The sequence below is a fragment of the Oncorhynchus masou genome, chromosome 1, assembly GCF_036934945.1.
Source record: "Oncorhynchus masou masou isolate Uvic2021 chromosome 1, UVic_Omas_1.1, whole genome shotgun sequence".
NCBI lineage: Eukaryota > Metazoa > Chordata > Actinopteri > Salmoniformes > Salmonidae > Oncorhynchus > Oncorhynchus masou.
Genome location: NC_088212.1, coordinates 64,988,628 through 65,005,916, shown reverse-complemented (window position 1 = coordinate 65,005,916; position 17,289 = coordinate 64,988,628). Strand labels below are relative to the sequence as shown.

General features: G+C 45.3%; 1 protein-coding gene across 3 annotated transcripts in view; it reads left to right on the top strand.

Annotated features, from left to right (window-relative positions):
- The window catches only part of LOC135548162 (SH2 domain-containing adapter protein F-like), a 139,811-nt gene that overhangs the window by 115,194 nt on the left and 7,328 nt on the right, over positions 1 to 17,289 (top strand). For 2 of the 3 annotated variants that reach the window (XM_064977493.1, XM_064977485.1), the window contains 2 exons: positions 14,578 to 14,755; positions 14,965 to 15,084. In XM_064977493.1, coding sequence (XP_064833565.1) covers positions 14,578 to 14,755; positions 14,965 to 15,084 — 298 coding nt within the window. Of the gene's footprint in view, positions 1 to 3,724; positions 3,889 to 14,577; positions 14,756 to 14,964; positions 15,085 to 17,289 lie in introns of those variants that run through there. The other variant, XR_010456784.1, reaches the window with a different exon arrangement.

Here is a 17,289-nt window from a genome sequence, read left to right as displayed (position 1 = left end):
CAGCTCCAACTGGCTCTCATTTGGATCATAGGTGCCTGGTCTCGACCCGGTAGGACCCGGCACAATTTAACCCATGTGCATACCCACATGAAAAAATACTAGTTTACTAGGCTAAAATATACTACAGTACTTACTATAGCTTTCTATAATAAACTGTAGTATACTGTGGAATACTATACACCGTGGTATCCCTCAATCATGTGTAATACTTACTATGGAATTTTGAACTGGAGTGAACTGTAGTTCTACAGCATTCTCTGCAGCAACAAAAAACACTGTAGCCAATACTATAGTAATGTTCACAAAAACACTACAGTCTGCAAAACACTACAGTTTTTTAAAACTATACTGCAATTCAGTAGCCTTGTGGTTAGAGTGTGCGCCCTGAGATTGGAAGGTTGGGAGTTTGATCCCTGGTCGAGTGATACCAAAGACTTTAAAAATGGTACCCGATGCGTCTCTGCTTGACACTCAGCATTAAGGAGATAGATTGGGAGTAAGGCCCTGCGATATAGACTAGTGTCCTGTCCAGGAGGTGTACTTGTACATCAAGCTGCCTCATGCTCCTGCTCCTATGAGCCATTACGACTCGCCAATGCTTGTGCAAGGATATTTACTATATACCACAGTGTTTAATTTGCACATACCCTGCTCATTCCCCTCCCTCATATCCCAATTTGTGCCACCAATAAGTGAGAAACGTACATGCCAAGTATAGACCACATATTGTGTTCCCTACAGGTGACAGAAAAGAGCAGAAGCTTGAACTATCCGTTCAGACCTCAATACAACCTTCCTACAGGTTATGGAACATTTGCTCAGTAGGTTTCCTCAAGCATCTGCAAAAACACTACATTAATTGCTTTAGTATATACTACAGTTATTTTACTATACTATAGTTAACTAGCATTTACTATAGTGTACTGTAGTATTTACAGTTAACTAAAGTGAATACTACATTTGTCAGCAAAAACACTACAGTGAATACTATAGCATTTTTATACTATAGTATTTTTTTTCATGTGGGTCTGCTGCTTCTATCCAATATTCCCTGGAGAAATCAACATTTATCCTGACTGAGAGATAAGGTCCTGCAAATTAGTAGAATGGACTGTATAGTTGTAGAGGGACTCTGTGAGAGACAGTGCAGAGCAGAGTAAACCCCAGGGTTTTTTGTTAGAACGGGGTGAGCTGGGCTCTTTATCTTCCTCAGAATGCTCAAGGCACCTCCACTGTCACAGAGTCCCACGGGATGTCATACTGAGTAAGAGAGCAACCTTCTACTCATGATTCACCTCTTCCCAAAGCAAAACACATGGATCACTGTGGGGACATGTCAAAGGTGAGGCAGTGCCAACTAAAGGACCTGATGCCTGTCTGTGCCAGCCCAGTCATACACACACAGACCGTTCTATCAGGCACACAGTACTGCACAGTATGTGTGACTTGGATAGGCTGTGGATAGAGGCTCCAGAGATGTTTGAGTGCAAATGTCTTTGTGCATTCTCTGCTGTGTTTCAGCCTCTCTCATCACCTCAGCCTGAACAATTAGGATGAAGAATTTGCCCTCATTGCTCCCCAGTCCCAGGCAGGTCACTTCACACTGTGTCTCAGAGCAACGCGTCGAGGCCTTAAGACGCACTCATCCGTGCCGCAACATAACATCCAAGTCTAAATGTATTCAGAAAAGGCCCCTTGGGCTGACAGCAAATTGAAACAGGTTATAGGGTAAGGGAGAATCAGACACCTGGAGGTTTGAAGACCGCCACTGTACTTCTGCCACTTGAATCAGTTTACCTTTCTTTTAGAAGTGGCTGTGTGACCGCTCACCTACACTATTGCACTGTGTAGAGCTAAGCTGAGACCGACCTGTAAGAGTGGGCTTTTCATCCCAGAGCAAGGCTGCGTAACACTGCAACGCCTGCTACTGCCAAAACAATTACATGCTAACCTGAAATGAGAATTAGACTTTTAATCGCTCAGCGGTGAGGCATCCCAAGGCAGGAAGTTATTATATTAGCTGCTAGTGCTCTGACCTTTGTCCCAACCCTATACCTCTGTCTTATTTGCCTTAGTCTGAGAACCAGGGATAACTCTCTCTCCTATTGGCTGTCATAGTGAGGAAAGGACACAATCCTGGGTGAGGACACCATTAAAGTAAGGAAACTTCATTCCGAGAACACCATTCATATTAAGGACTCCATCCTCATGTGAGCCCTTGTCATATCAACAGTCCTGCAGCCACATTGCTGTCACCACTCCACAACAGCACGAAGGCTGAGGTATTTCATTGCTTGTCCAAAATAATATTCTGTTTTCCCTCTTCATCTGCAGAGATGATTTCCCCCCTCCTCATTAGCATGTTCTGCACCCCAGCTTTTTCCTGCAGGCCAGAACAAGGACAAGTCCATAATGTGTCCGTTCAACTCACAGAATAAAAGCTAGTTTTAGCAGCCTATAAAACCTGACAATAGACAGTGAGCAAACTCCCAGCTTTTTTTTTTTTTTTTTTCATCAGCAGTGGAAATAGCAGTCACTCCACCTGAGGTGGGTGATTCTACATGAATGACTTACTTGGCATGAGGATAGTTAAGAATTCATTGGAATAGGGGTTGAATGTCATTGTTTTTGAGACGATGGTTAGACCGGAATGTATTTGAGCTAGGCATTCTGTGTTTTTTTTCTACTTTCAACAATGCATCTTACTGCTTCTACTACTATTTTCTGAGGGCAATTCAATGATGAAACATAACATCAGGCCTCTATTCGTTTATCCAGAGAAGGATGAGACTTGACAGGCAACATGTCATTCCTAGCTGTAGAACTCCCTCCTGCACAGCCAGTCCTGTTTCCCGGTTCCTTTATTAGCCACTGCAGCAAACAGACCAGCAGCTCCCTGGTGGATAGGGAAATGCTCTCCCCTTCCCGTCCCCTTATTTATCGAGCCTCCTGTGCTATTAAACAAGTGGGCCATTCCCAGTGAAAGATGGTCCGGCGCACCAGCACTCAATTTACTCTGGTAATACCCCCATCTGGACATGAGCGATACATTACTGAGGGGCTAGGTCTGCGGGGTGCCCCCCGCCATTACAGTACAATGGATTCCACTGTGTCAGGCACCAGTAGAGAATCTTGTATGTTGCCCTTTATCTTATTGTGGAGGCAGTTTCAGAGTTTGTAACTCAGTTATGAGCCATACCAGAGCTTGTGTTGTCCGTGAGGCTATTGACACGAGCCAAGTCATGCTCAGGTCTTTGATTCTGTGTTTTAAAAGCCTCATTAGTAGCTCTCTTCAGCCACTTTCCATGCTAAACCTGGAGCGTAATTAATGACTCTGACCTGCAGTTGAAAATTCCACTGGTTGACTCCTTGTAAAACGTCAAAGAAACATGTAGAGGCAAAGTGGAGAGGTCAAAGAGCAGAGTCTGTCTCTCTCAGGTAAACTAATACTCCTTCCTTTTCAGTCTTGCTCTCTCCTGGTTTTCCCTGCTGTTCTAGTGACTATGCTGTGGTATACTAACCTGACCTGTACCTGTTACTGTCCAGCATTTCTCTTACTCTGCTCTCTTCTGTTTTCCCCTTTCCCCCTCATCTCTCTCTTGATCTTTCTCTACCTCTATCCCTTTATCTCTCTCGCGTTTTCTCTCTTCTCCCTCTCGCTCTACCTCCCTCTCTTCCACTCCTTCCCTCTTGCTCCCGTCCTGGTGACCTGGGCTGCCTGCAGTAGAGATTAAAGTAATCAAGGATCTGCCGTGGCCCCCTCCTGTCGGCCAGCTCAACCACAGTCCTGCCCTGGTCCTGCTGGAGGGGGTGGAGTCACCCCCGCTCTGCCCCCCCAGACAGCCCAGCACTCCCCTGGACACACTGCCTGTGACCAGCACCACCATGGTGGGTTTTGTCGTCCCTGTCCTGTCTGTCCATCCCACCACCATCAGAGAGGCTCACCCAGCACCCCTTACCCCTCATCAACAATGTCCCCTTGCCTCTCTCTCTTGCCATATCCATAACCATATCTAATTTCCATGGCTCATCCTCCTCTTCCTCCTGTTCCCTGATAGGGTACTGTACTGGTGACCTGTCATTGTCTGTCAAAGTAGAGAAATTGCATGGGCGACAACATACCATACAGTTGTAAGACAGCATTCCATTCACTATGACAACATATGAAAACAGTAACAGCCAGTTTACCTTGTGACCTCGTCGAGTGAGGAGGAAGTGATTGATCAGCTCTACAGTATCTTTAAATCAGTTTGACGGTTCACATTATCTCTGTAATAACTGCCCTTTTCCATCTGGATTACATAGGGCAGAAAATCACTATTACTAGCCAGGTTGTGTGGACGAAGGCTCATTACTTTTAATGGTGCTGAATTGCCTTCTGAATGGGTAATTGGAAGTGTAGTGCCACTGTCAACATAGGCATAACTGTTCCAAGGCAAGCATCCCCTTGCCCACTGCTCTTTATAGATAATTCTCTCAAACCCTTGATTAAGAACCCATTCAAATCCCAAAGTTCACTACTGTTGGTGAGAACCTCCATGTAGCACAAAGTGTCTGACCTTGTTCTTCTAATGCTCTGTGACCAAATAACAACCCCATTTCCAGACTTCTGGACTTGAGTCACATGACTCGGGACTCGACTTTGACTTGAGACTGATGACTTGAAATGATCTGGCCAGGTTTTGTAACGTGTTGTCACTCAGCAAGAGACAGTAACCGCAGCATCGGCCTTGCAAAAAAAAAAAAAAAAAAACGTGCAACAGATTGTCTAGTGAAATGCACACTTGGCCCTCTGATTGGACCAGCAAACTGTCAATCAACACAGGTCGGGTGCACTAGTGAACATATTTCTGCTTTTGCTGTACAGCTATAAAATCGTGTGCAGCACAAACATGAAATTGTAGAAAGAGGATTGCCATAATAAATTGTTTGGTGATCAAGAATATTGACTGTTTACTTTGCAAGCACACCAGGAATGGGACATCGGGCAACAATTAGACCGACGAGTATAGGCCTACTGGCCATTTGGTTATGTCAAAATTGCTTGACATTGATAATATACTTTTCAAGCTTGCATTTGTAATTTGTTAAAACAAATTATTACTGTGGCGAGGATACACTATATTCTCTCCACTTGAGCTCTCCATACTCCCGCCAGCGGAGAGTGCTTTATTTTCTTGCTTTCACACGTTTAAATGCATATGTGCTAAATCTGTATTCCATATATAATCCTACTGTGTTTGCTGGCGTTTCATCATTCCATCCTGTACCGTTTATTGCTACACTTGTTTGATACGATCCATTTTCATTTGTCATACCATTTCTTACCCTCTGAGTGGGCGCAATGTTTATTGTGCACATGAACGTTCGCAAGACTTCTGTGGTAGAAGTTCTGTTTATTTAATTCAATGTATGGATTCTTTTGTTCATATTTCTCGGGTTATGTCCGAGTTCCGTGTGTTTCCTACTCTATGTCTCTGTCATTCTGGTTGTGTGCAATAGGAGCGTGCCCCAGTGCGCATAGAAAAGGCTACGTGGCCTGCGCGCCAAGCTATGGAGACAGTACGTTGCATTATTTTCTCATGTATGAATGGTGATGAAATTAATAATCATCAAGTCTGATTAAAACAAATGTACAAACGTTAGAATGGATGTGGAAATTACTTTTTACATTGTAGAACCAGGTTATTGGTTGTAATTACCAATTGGGTAATTGTACGGTCCTGGGAGTGGTCAAGTGCTTATATGTACCTGTTTGAGCTCCTGTTAGATGGATTCCATTTGGTTTCTCAAGGGGAGGCTGTACTGTCTTGCCCGCTACCTATGTCCGTTCAGATAGGACAGCTTATGCCTCATACAGAAGCTATTTCCTTTGGACTGTGTATATTTGGTAACTCTACTTGTGTATTTGTATGATATGGGCTTTCACCATTGGATCGCTGAGACCTGTAAAATAAATCTACCCTCTGAGCATGGCAAACTGCCTTGCATTCTGCTGATGTCACACCCTGACGACTGCTGCAAGATCCCTATTTTACAATTACATCATGTGTTGTAGACAAATGTATTAAAAGGGCTGTCTGGTAGCCTCAGTAAATAGACAAAGATTTGCAGTCATTGCATGTATAGATGCATTTTTAACTTGACTTTAAAAAAAATAACGTGTCAACTTGACTTCCTCTTAGAATGCACGACTTGGGCTTGCCTCGAGACTCGACCCATTCCACTTGAGACTCACTTGAGACATGGACCTTGTGATTTGAGACTTGCTTGTGATTCGGTTAATAGTGTCTTGGTCCATTTCCTATTATGAAGCCTCTGTGTGTTTGCCAATGTTTGCAGCTTTTTCACAGCTCTACAATCAGTAACTAATTATCCAGGGAGAGAGAGGGGCGAGGGGCCATGTGTAGCAGAACTAATACTCAGGCTGAGGCTCTGTACTCCCCTGGTAGTGTAGAGGGGGTGTACTACTGCAGAGAGACCAATGGAGACGGGTTTAAATTGGAAATGTGTTTGTCCTTCATACTGTTCTATCCATTCCAACCAGTACAATGAGCCATCCTCCACCAGAGAGTGTGCCTGTAAAATGAGCTGGCTGTGTTCTGAGGGCGAGGACAGGGCAGATGTCTGATTTATGCCCCATAATGCCTTGGGAATGGCTCCACTTCCCCCATGCATGGGATATGAGTGGGTTTTAGTGTGGCGTCTGGCTGAAAGAGGATCCTCTCTCTGTCTGAACTCCCACCACATCACATGGGTCAGATGTTGGATATAGAGACTGGGGGTGGAGGGCTCTCTGAGCTTCCTGTGAGTACAATTGCAGGCCTCTCACCTCCTGTCGCCTCTGGCTACAGGCAGGCCTCCACTCAAACAGGAGGACAGAGTAGGTAGAAGTTGTTCCTTACCACTGCCACAGGGTCGGATGTTTTGACATCCTCCTAATGGTTAAAGTTGAGTGTAGGGTAATTCATCTGATCCTAGAACTGTTGTTAGGGGCAAAAGCCATTGCTCCTCCTGGCCGTAACCAGGTCTCCAGGTTACAAGTGTTACCAGGGCCATTATGATTAGCTGTGTGATTATGGACCTGGGTGGAACAGTGCCCAGTACAGCCGAACAGAACCTGTCTCACCAGTTCAACATCATTATCATATTTAAATATTGTCTGACAGCCGTGACAGTAAAGATATTACATCTGCATATAAATAGAAGACAGTCCTTTGTCTGGATGTAATGAAGAGCTTTTGCCTTTGTTTTCTGATGTGAATTGATTGTCTGGGTGTTCAGGCCATTCTCTTACCTTCTCGTCCCTTTGTCTCACTGGAATACAAAACAATGTAATTAAAAGATATCCAGATTTAATTTTTGTTCAAGGAATCTGCGGGCTTTTAAGCCTTTGGAGGATTGTTCCTTTGTTTTTGGGAAAACTCGTCGGAATACGTTTTGGGATTACATAGAAAAATAACGTGCCTTGATGTTGAACTCGTCAGAGAATGCGACCAGTGGGCTCAGCAAATGTGTTTCTATATAATCCTTTCAGCAGATCCTATTCGACGTCCCCTGGATGTCAACAGAAAGCAGTGGTTTTACAAGCTGCTCGTTCTCTCCCATGGCCTTGTATGGTTTTATGGTTTGATGCTCACAATGTGCCATGCATTTCAATGAGCCTTCAAACCTGTTAATCATTTCACACGTCAAGCTGGAAATCTTAATTGTAACCCTATAATACAGCAGTAGATCTCCAGCTTTCCCCACTGACCAGTGAACTCACTCTTTTGATGGTAGTACCATTAGTAAATGAGAATTAATTAGCTGACTTAATTAGTAAATGTGCTGTGTGGAAGGTGGGTGGTTGTCTCAGTGAGAGGAGGCAGTAGTGAGTGGTTTTCAGCTTGCTGGATTCCTTTGTCGCTCTCTCTCTGCTCTGCTTTGCTCTAGGCATGTTCTGGTCCTCTAGATGTCCCTTTGACCCTTTGTGGCCAATCAGCTCCCTCTCTCCATCTCCCTTCCTCTCTACCTCCATCCCCCTCCCTCCATCCCTGCAGCCTGTTTTGTTGGGCCTGTAGAGATAGGTGGAAGGCTGGAGAGGGTGGGCCCTTCAACCATCCATCACCGTCTGACTGACGGTTCAATCTGATACCTAGATTCCATTTGCTCTGCTTTACATGCCGCAATACAGGTTGTGTAGACAGGCCGGCAGACACACACACAGAATGGCGTGTGTGTGCGTCCGTGTGGGTCCTTCCATCACTCTAACTGCCCCCCAGGGCTCATTACCTGTGTGCCAATCCTCTCTTCAATCCCCTCTTGTCCGTCCTGAGTGTGAGCGGTGGGGAATGAAAGGGGAAGAGTTTGGGCTACGTATTGCCAGGAAACAGCCAAACTAGAATACCGCTGCAGCTCCAGCTATTGTGGGGGGGGACGGTTGGCAATCATAGAAGACACATGATCTTCACACTCAAACAAATAAAATGGTCGCTTTTTTGTTGTCGTAAGTGGCTCACTCCTTAGTAATGCCTCTTTGAAGAAGAAGCGTTGCCTCTGAAAAGGCCTGTTCTGACGGTAAGAGGTTGAGTGGTGAACGCCGCTGAGGATAGCCATTCACTCTGCCTAGGTGGAGTCAAAAGCAAGAGAAGAACAATTGTTTAATCACACTGAGCTGGTTCCTTGTGGATCTGATGTTACTGTAGATGTCAGAGTTTAATTGAGGTGTTTAGGAATTAGTATTAGGCATAATTACAGTGGGATTGAGAGCTCTGAATAGGGCTCAGGTGAACGTCAGTCTAAACTATCACCATCACACCAATAATAACAGACTTTAGTGTTGGTTCATATTCCTTCATAGCCGTAGACCTGGAATGGAGACAGACATTTGCCAATGTCATGTACTGGTATGTGATAGCTGATAGCATCAATAACGTGTTCTGTCTGCCACAGTGATGACAAATAGCTGACCGAAAGTTTCCTCAAATGGGAACTCCTTGTGTTCTGATAATACTCTCACATTCACAAACACATACTGACACACTCATATAGCACACACCAACACACACACATTTATACGTTCAGAGCACAGGAGACTGGTGGCACCTTAATTGGGGAGGACGGGCTCATGGTAAAGCCTGGAGCTGAATTAGTGGAATGGTATCAAACACATGGCTTCCTGGTGTTTGATGCCGTTCCGGCCATTTATTATGAGCCATCCTCCCCTCTGTAGCCTCCACTGTTTCAGAGATACAGCGGACATTGTTTTTTTTATATAGAGAGAGGGTTTTGTTTCATTAAAGAGGAAATACAATATATAGACTACAGCAGTCCCTCTCCTGCTGTCTCCTCCTGTGACATTATTGCACAGACGTACACTCAGGGGAAGGTTTGCTGCAGAGCTACAGATTGGCTGTGTCCTGGCTGACAGGGTGAGGGGCTGCAAACACGCATCTTTTCCCACCCGGTCAGTCTCCATGGAAACCCTATCTCTCACACATACATTAAACATATATGGATCAGACTTGTACGGTTTACAGAAACCGATTTGTGAGAATGTGTCCTCCCATATTTGACTTTTATTTAACAATGGAGACTAGCAAAGCAAATAATTTTGCCTCATTTATACTGTACAATGTGTGTCATCTTTAGACTCAACTATGTATTAGTGCTATAAACTGTATCATTATCATTTTGTAAAGCCAAGCCATGGAACTGTGTTTACACAGCCCAATTCAGATTATGATTATTTTGACCAGTCAGATCTTTAGCCAATTATCTGGGCAAAACATGATAATTGGGCTGCCTGTGTAAACGAAGCCTTAGTTTATTAAATTAAATAAATACTTATTCACATGAACAGTAGAAATTAGGTTAAGGGGAGCCCCTGGTGGTCACTGGTGGAACACCATGATCATGTATGTATGATGGAGCTTTTTCCAGTGGTAAGCGCATGCTGTGCATGCTTCAGGGATGCGCAGAATAGGTTTCTGCTGTTCAGTATGTAGCTTAGCATCAGGCAGAGTTAATTGCTTCTAGTTGTGCATGTCAGGCATTTACATGAGGTTGTTTTCTAGAAGACATCTACATTTATTGATTCATAAAATATAAACAAATGCAACAATTTTAACGATTTTAACGAGTTACAGATCATGTAAGGAAATCAGTCAATTGAAATAAATTCATTAGGCCCTTATCTATGGATTTCACATGACTGGGAATGCAGATCTGCATCAGTTGGTCAGACACCTAAAATAAAAATAGGGTCATGGATCAGAAAACCAGTCAGTGTCTGGTGTGAACACCATTTGCCACATGCAGCGCGACACATCTAATTTGCATAGAGTTGATCAGGCTGTTGATTGTGGCCTATGGAATGTTGTCCCACTCCTCTTCAATGGCTGTGCGAAATTGCTGGATATTGGCGGGAACTGGAGCATGCTGTCGTGCACATCGATCCAGAGCATCCCAAACATGCCAATGTCTTGTGAATATGCAGACCATGGAAGAACTGGGACATTTTCAGCTTCCAGAAATGATGTACAGATTCTTACGACATGGGGTCGTGCGTTATCATGCTGAAACATGAGGTGATAGCGGCGGATGAATGGCACGACAATGGGCCTCAGGATATCGTCACGGTATCTCTAAGCATTCAAATTGACATCGATAAAATACAATTGTGTTTGTTGTGCGTCGCTTATACCTGCCCATACCATAACCCCACTGCCACTATGGGGCACTCTGTTCACAACGTTGATATCAGCAAACCGCTGGCCCACACAACGCCATAAACGCTGTTGGTCATGTGCCTGGTACAGTTGAAACTGGGATTCAGCCATGAAGCGTGCCAGTGGCCATCGAATGTGAGCAGTTGTCCACTGAAGTCGGTTACGACAGCGAACTGCAGTCAAGTCAAGACCCTGGTGAGGATGATGAGATGAGCTTCCCTGAGACGGTTTCTGAAAGTTTGTGCAGAAATTCTTTGGTGATGCAAACCCACAGTTTCATCAGCTGTCCAGGTGGTTGGTCTCAGATGATCCCGCAGGTGAAGAAGCCAAATGTGGAGGTCCTGGACTGGCGTGATTACACGTGGTCTGTGGTTGTGAGGCCGGTTGAACACACTGCCAAATTCTCTAAAATGAAATAGGTGGTGGCTTGTTGTAGAGAAATTAACATTAAATTCACTGGAAACAGCTCTGGTGGACATTCCTGCAGTCAGCATGCCAATTGCACACTCAAAACTTGAGACTTTTGCTGTGTGACAAAACAGCACAGTAGCCTTTTATTGTCCCCAGCACAAGGTGTACCTGTGTAATTATCATGCTGTTCAATCCGCTTCTTGATATGCCACACTTGTCAGGTGGATGGATTATCTTGGCAAAGGAGAAATGCTCACTATTAGTGACGTAAACAAATTTGTGCTCAACATTTGAGAGAAATAAGCTTTTTGTGCGTATGGAACATTTCTGGGATCATTTATTTCAGCTCATGAAACATGGGACCAGCACTTTACATGTTGCGTTTGATACGTTTGTTCAGTGTATAATGGTGGAAGGACTGTAAGGACTCTCCATGTTACATTAGCTTTACAGAAAGTGAAATGCTAGCCTTTGACTGGAGGTGTGGTCTAGACAAGACAAGCTTATTCCACCCCTCTCCATCGATATGTTGTGATTCCAGCGGCTCTTGTCTGTCTGTCTGGAGGAGCTATGTCCACTCAGTGAAGTTAAACCCAGGCCTGGAGTGAGATTAGCCCTTGAGATGAGTGGTGGCGGGGGGCATGCAATCACAACTAAGAGTATGCTAAATGAACTGCTACCATCAGAGGCTCAACGTTTGATGTTGCTCCACTTCTCTTGAAGCCCTAAAGCGGTCTTCAACATTCTGTCAGTGACAGACTGGTAATGTGTTTGATGTTGAAGGGTGACCTCAGTTTATTGCTGGGGGTAGCAAGCCAACTGGAAATGGGGCTCTTTCCAAAGGATGGTGTGACATCAACTACAGAAATGACCTGTGGAGTAAAACAGCCCACTCCCCTGTGTCAGTGTCTCTGACCGCTGACCACTACCAGGAAGTTCTGATGTTTCAACTTCTACTCCTGGTCCCCTCCCACCCTCTGATCTCACATCAGCCTGTGTAAATAGGGAGATTGAGTAGCTTGTTTCTGTTTGGTCTAAAAGCACATCTCTAACTCTGTCAGGGTCGTGTCACGATTTGGATGGATCACCTCCGAACACCATCAGGCCGAACAGCAAAGCCCTGAGAAGTGCCAACTTCCAAAGGAGCCTGTCTATTCTCTAGTTGGTGACCTTGGCACTTTTCAAGGCCTGGCTCAATGATTAACCTGGACTAGTTTGTGCATGTTGTGTTTTCCCTCCCGTCTGGCATCGTGCACACAGTGTGGCTGGATTGATTTCTGTCTCGCTCTGCCTTCATCTGTGAAGTTCCTTGAGGGGGATGTATTGTACAGAGTGGTGCGGTGTGTGTTTAAACACTGAGGCATGGCTGTCTCCTCTCATTAACACATCTCACTGCAGGACAGCGCATACAAGCCGGGAAAGACCAGGAGGAATCATGAAAATGAAGTCACAGTGGCCCAGTGTTTCACAGATATGCCTGATGTTTTGAACACATGCTTCTCTGAACTCAACGCCACTTTAATTGCATTGCTTATAATTGATGAGTGCAGGAAACACAAGATGGATTTCAATGGTCAGATTGTTGAAGCTAAAATCCTTAGTTGCTACTTCCATTTTAGACTTATAATGTCATGAGATATACCCATTGATTCTTGAACAATATAACTTGTAAATGTGTCATGAGCTTAGTTCAACTGTCGTACCCCATCAGGCTCCAAAATATCAGCTTGTTTTTTACTCGGTTTACAAACTATGTAAACAAACACTGAATAGCCTCAAAACATGGTTAAAACTGTAATTATCAAATCAATCAAATCAAATTTTTATTTACCATAGAGCAGTAGACAGTCGACCGTATACCAGACAAGTAAAGTGATGCCACCTCGTGGAATCATAAGAAGCCATCATCAAATCAAATGCTCAAATCAAATTGTATTTGTCACATACACATGGTTAGCAGATGTTAATGCGAGTGTAGCGAAATGCTTGTGCTTCTAGTTCCGACAATGCAGTAATAACCAACAAGTAATCTAACTAACAATTCCTAAACTACTGTCTTATATACAGTGTAAGGGGATAAAGAATATGTACATAAGGATATATGAATGAGTGATGGTACAGAGCAGCATAGGCAAGATACAGTAGATGGTATCGAGTACAGTATATACATATGAGATGAGAATGTAAACAAAGTGGCATAGTTAAAGTGGCTAGTGATACATGTATTACATAAGGATGCAGTCGATGATATAGAGTACAGTATATACGTATGCATATGAGAAGAATAATGTAGGGTAAGTAACATTATATAAGGTAGCATTGTTTAAAGTGGCTAGTGATGTATTTACATAATTTTCCATCAATTCCCATTATTAAAGTGGCTGGAGTTGAGTCAGTGTCAGTGTGTTGGCAGCAGCCAATCAATGTTAGTGGTGGCTGTTTAACAGTCTGATGGCCTTGAGATAGAAGCTGTTTTTCAGTCTCTCGGTCCCAGCTTTGATGCACCTGTACTGACCTCACCTTCTGGATGATAGCGGGGTGAACAGGCAGTGGCTCGGGTGGTTGATGTCCTTGATGATCTTTATGGCCTTCCTGTAACATCGGGTGGTGTAGGTTCCCTGGAGGGCAGGTAGTTTGCCCCCGGTGATGCGTTGTGCAGACCTCACTACCCTCTGGAGAGCCTTACGGTTGAGGGCGGAGCAGTTGCCGTACCAGGCGGTTTTACAGCCCGCCAGGATGCTCTCGATTGTGCATCTGTAGAAGTTTGTGAGTGCTTTTGGTGGCAAGCCGAATTTCTTCAGCCTCCTGAGGTTGAAGAGGCGCTGCTGCGCCTTCTTCACGATGCTGTCTGTGTGAGTGGACCAATTCAGTTTGTCTGTGATGTGTATGCCGAGGAACTTAAAACTTGCTACTCTCTCCACTACTGTTCCATCGATGTGGATAGGGGGGTGTTCCCTCTGCTGTTTCCTGAAGTCCACAATCATCTCCTTAGTTTTGTTGACGTTGAGTGTGAGGTTATTTTCCTGACACCACACTCCGAGGGCCCTCACCTCCTCCCTGTAGGCCGTCTCGTCGTTGTTGGTAATCAAGCCTACCACTGTTGTGTCGTCTGCAAACTTGATGATTGAGTTGGAGGCGTGCGTGGCCACGCAGTCGTGGGTGAACAGGGAGTACAGGAGAGGGCTCAGAACGCACCCCTGTGGGGCCCCAGTGTTGAGGATCAGCGGAGAGGAGATGTTGTTACCTACCCTCACCATATCATAGATGGTCTATCCTTGCATCCATAGCTCTATGAATTTGAGTGGTTACATTTCTTGAGGCCCGTCCCTTAGCTTTATACAAAAACGGAGGCGGGGTGTTCCAAGGCTGATGTTTGAAATGTCTCCAGGATGTCTCTATTGAGATGCTGTTGTATTGTGATGCTCATATCTGGCTGTGTCTCCTTCATTTACAGTCCAGTTTGAAGGGGCGGAGAAGTCCAGAATGTCGCCCACCAGGGAGGGTAAAGGAGGGCGTCCGCCCCGCATCCACTCCAGTTGCTGTCTGGTCAACACCAAGATGAGCTCTCTGGACCACTGCAGTGCTGCTCTGGGGGAACGCATTGACCCCTCCATGTCCCTGGAGAGCCAATTGTAAGTTATCCTCCCCTACCGTCTTTCTATCCACAGAATTATAATGACTAGTAATTCTATTCCTGTGATTCTCTCTATGGATTTGGTTCTTTTGTGTTGGTGCTTCTGAGGTAGAGCTGTGGAGATATTTGATAGTCTTTTGATGTTAGATAAGACACCTTCTCCACTTGAAACTCTGCTATATCCTCCCTCTTCTCTCCACCCTGTAGCTGGTACCATGGAGCGATCAGCAGGACGGATGCAGAGTCTCTGCTGAGGCTGTGTAAAGAGGCCAGCTACCTGGTGAGGAACAGTGAGACCAGCAAGAACGACTTCTCCCTCTCACTCAAGTAAGACCCTTCCCATACATACTGTCCAGTACACACAAGGCATCTGTGTACAGTTGATGACACCCTCTCACACACTAGAGAATATCCAGCACCTGCTGTGCCTTCAGAAGTATTCATACCTCTTGACTTATTCCATATTTTGTTGTTACAGCCTGAATTCAACATCTATTATTTAGATTTAATCCATTTTGATTTAATCCATATAATACCCCATAAAAACAAAGTGAAAACTTTTTTCTTTTTTTTTCTTTTAATGTTTGCAAACTTATTGAACATGAAATACAGAAATATCTCATGGACCCACAGGTCTTCCTCACCTCCTACCTACCTGCTGACTGTCTCTTCAGTATGGTTATACACATCACCTTTAAGAACCCTGTCCTTCCTACATGATGCCCTCCCACCTCCATCAGGTAACATCTCTAGCCCCGCGGACCTTCCCAGAACGGATATCATAATGCCCCCTAGCTGACCTCTGACTGTGACCTGTCTCCTGGCCAGCGGAGGGTCCAGGGGACAGGCCCTGGTTGGCTTAGTCTGGTCTGACATTTAGCTGGAGGGTAGCTTAAAGGGTCTCGCTGCACAGCTGGCATTCACCTCCACAGGGCAGTCACATCCCATCGACTCCGAAGGCTCTGAGGGCTCACACTACCGCAGGGAGCCAGCCAACTGATGAGTGTCAGCGGGCTGCCATTTCACCAGCACACAGCAATACCTGGCTGAGAAAAACATTTCACCACAGGGGCAGAGAAAGTGCCTCTGATATGAGCCGCAGAGAGGATAACCGCTCGAGTTATGGCCATGGAAGACAGTTGTACAGTATTATTGTCACCTTTCTTCAGATAGAAACGGACATTTGTGCTCTTTTGTTATTCACAATAAAGCACATATCTGTCGATAAAGTCAGAGATAGATTAGATACGTTGCAGCAGGAGGAAAAACCATTGCTGGGCCCGAGGACGTTCCTCGTCCGTCTGCTTTAGGCTCATCTCTGCTGGCAGGGGGAGATGATGCTGTCCAGAGCTGCTCCACTGCTCCTCACACTGACTGACTGCTCATTTCATTACCAGAGCTCTGGGACTCTGCTCTGGCCTGCCAGGGGACACACACAGGGAATTAGACTGGTGGGCTTGATTGGACAGACAGTGCTGGGCCATTGGCTGGACTGTCTGGTGCAGTAGGCTGGTAGGCCTTATTGGATAGGCGGGGCTGGGGCTGTTTGGGGTGACTTTATTTAACTAGGCAAGTCAGTTAAGAACAAATTCTTATTTACAATGATGGCCTACCCCGGCCAAACCCGGACGACGCTGGGCCAATTGTGCGGAAACCTATGAGACTCCCAATCATGGCCGGATGTGATACATCCTAGATTCGAAACAGGGACTGTGGTGATGCCTCTTGCACTGAGATGCAGTACCTCAGACCGCTGTGTCACTCGGAAGGTCACTAGGACACGTCCCATGCTGTGTCTGAGGGGGTGGAGGAGAGGAGTGTTGTTGATCTCCAGTAGCAGCTTTCCTTCTCAGCTAGAGCCCACGAACTGTGACCTTTCAGCCAGCAGCACTGAACCTCTGACCCTGTCAGTCCGGCTGCCTCCATGGCCAGTCACTGTAGTAGAAAGTCATATTGACTCTGAGTTCAAAGTTCAAACACATAGACTTCTGAGTGTGTCTAGGACCACCAATGTCAAACCCAGAATAATGGGACTAATCCAGAAAGGAGTGATGGAATGAATTGTTCCGTGTCTGTGTGCTTGTGAACCATACATCATAGTTGTGTAAAAGGCTGTTTACAACACACTCTTTGTTGGACCTCCTGCACAGATCAGTGGAGATGTCATCCACATAGGACAGAGGCCAAAGGCAGGAAGGCAGATATTTCTAAACCGCTCTGGTGTGTGTGGTGGATCATGTGCCTGTGTCCTGCCAGCGTGACTGTGTTAGTTGTGCAGTACTGGTAGGAAGCAGAGGAGGTTGTAGGGTCATTCAGATCAACCCAGTAAACAATCAGCGGGTTGATTCATGGAGCCGGCAGTGGGGAGGGGGTGACACAAGAGTTCAGTTGCTGAAACCTCTGTGGCAGAGGCTGGAAACGCAATGTGTAGGCCAGATACTCCATGTTGGCAGATGCTGAAACCTCTGTGGCAGAGGCTAGAAGACCCTGTGTTTAGATACTCCATGTCTGGAGCTGCTGAAATATTAATGG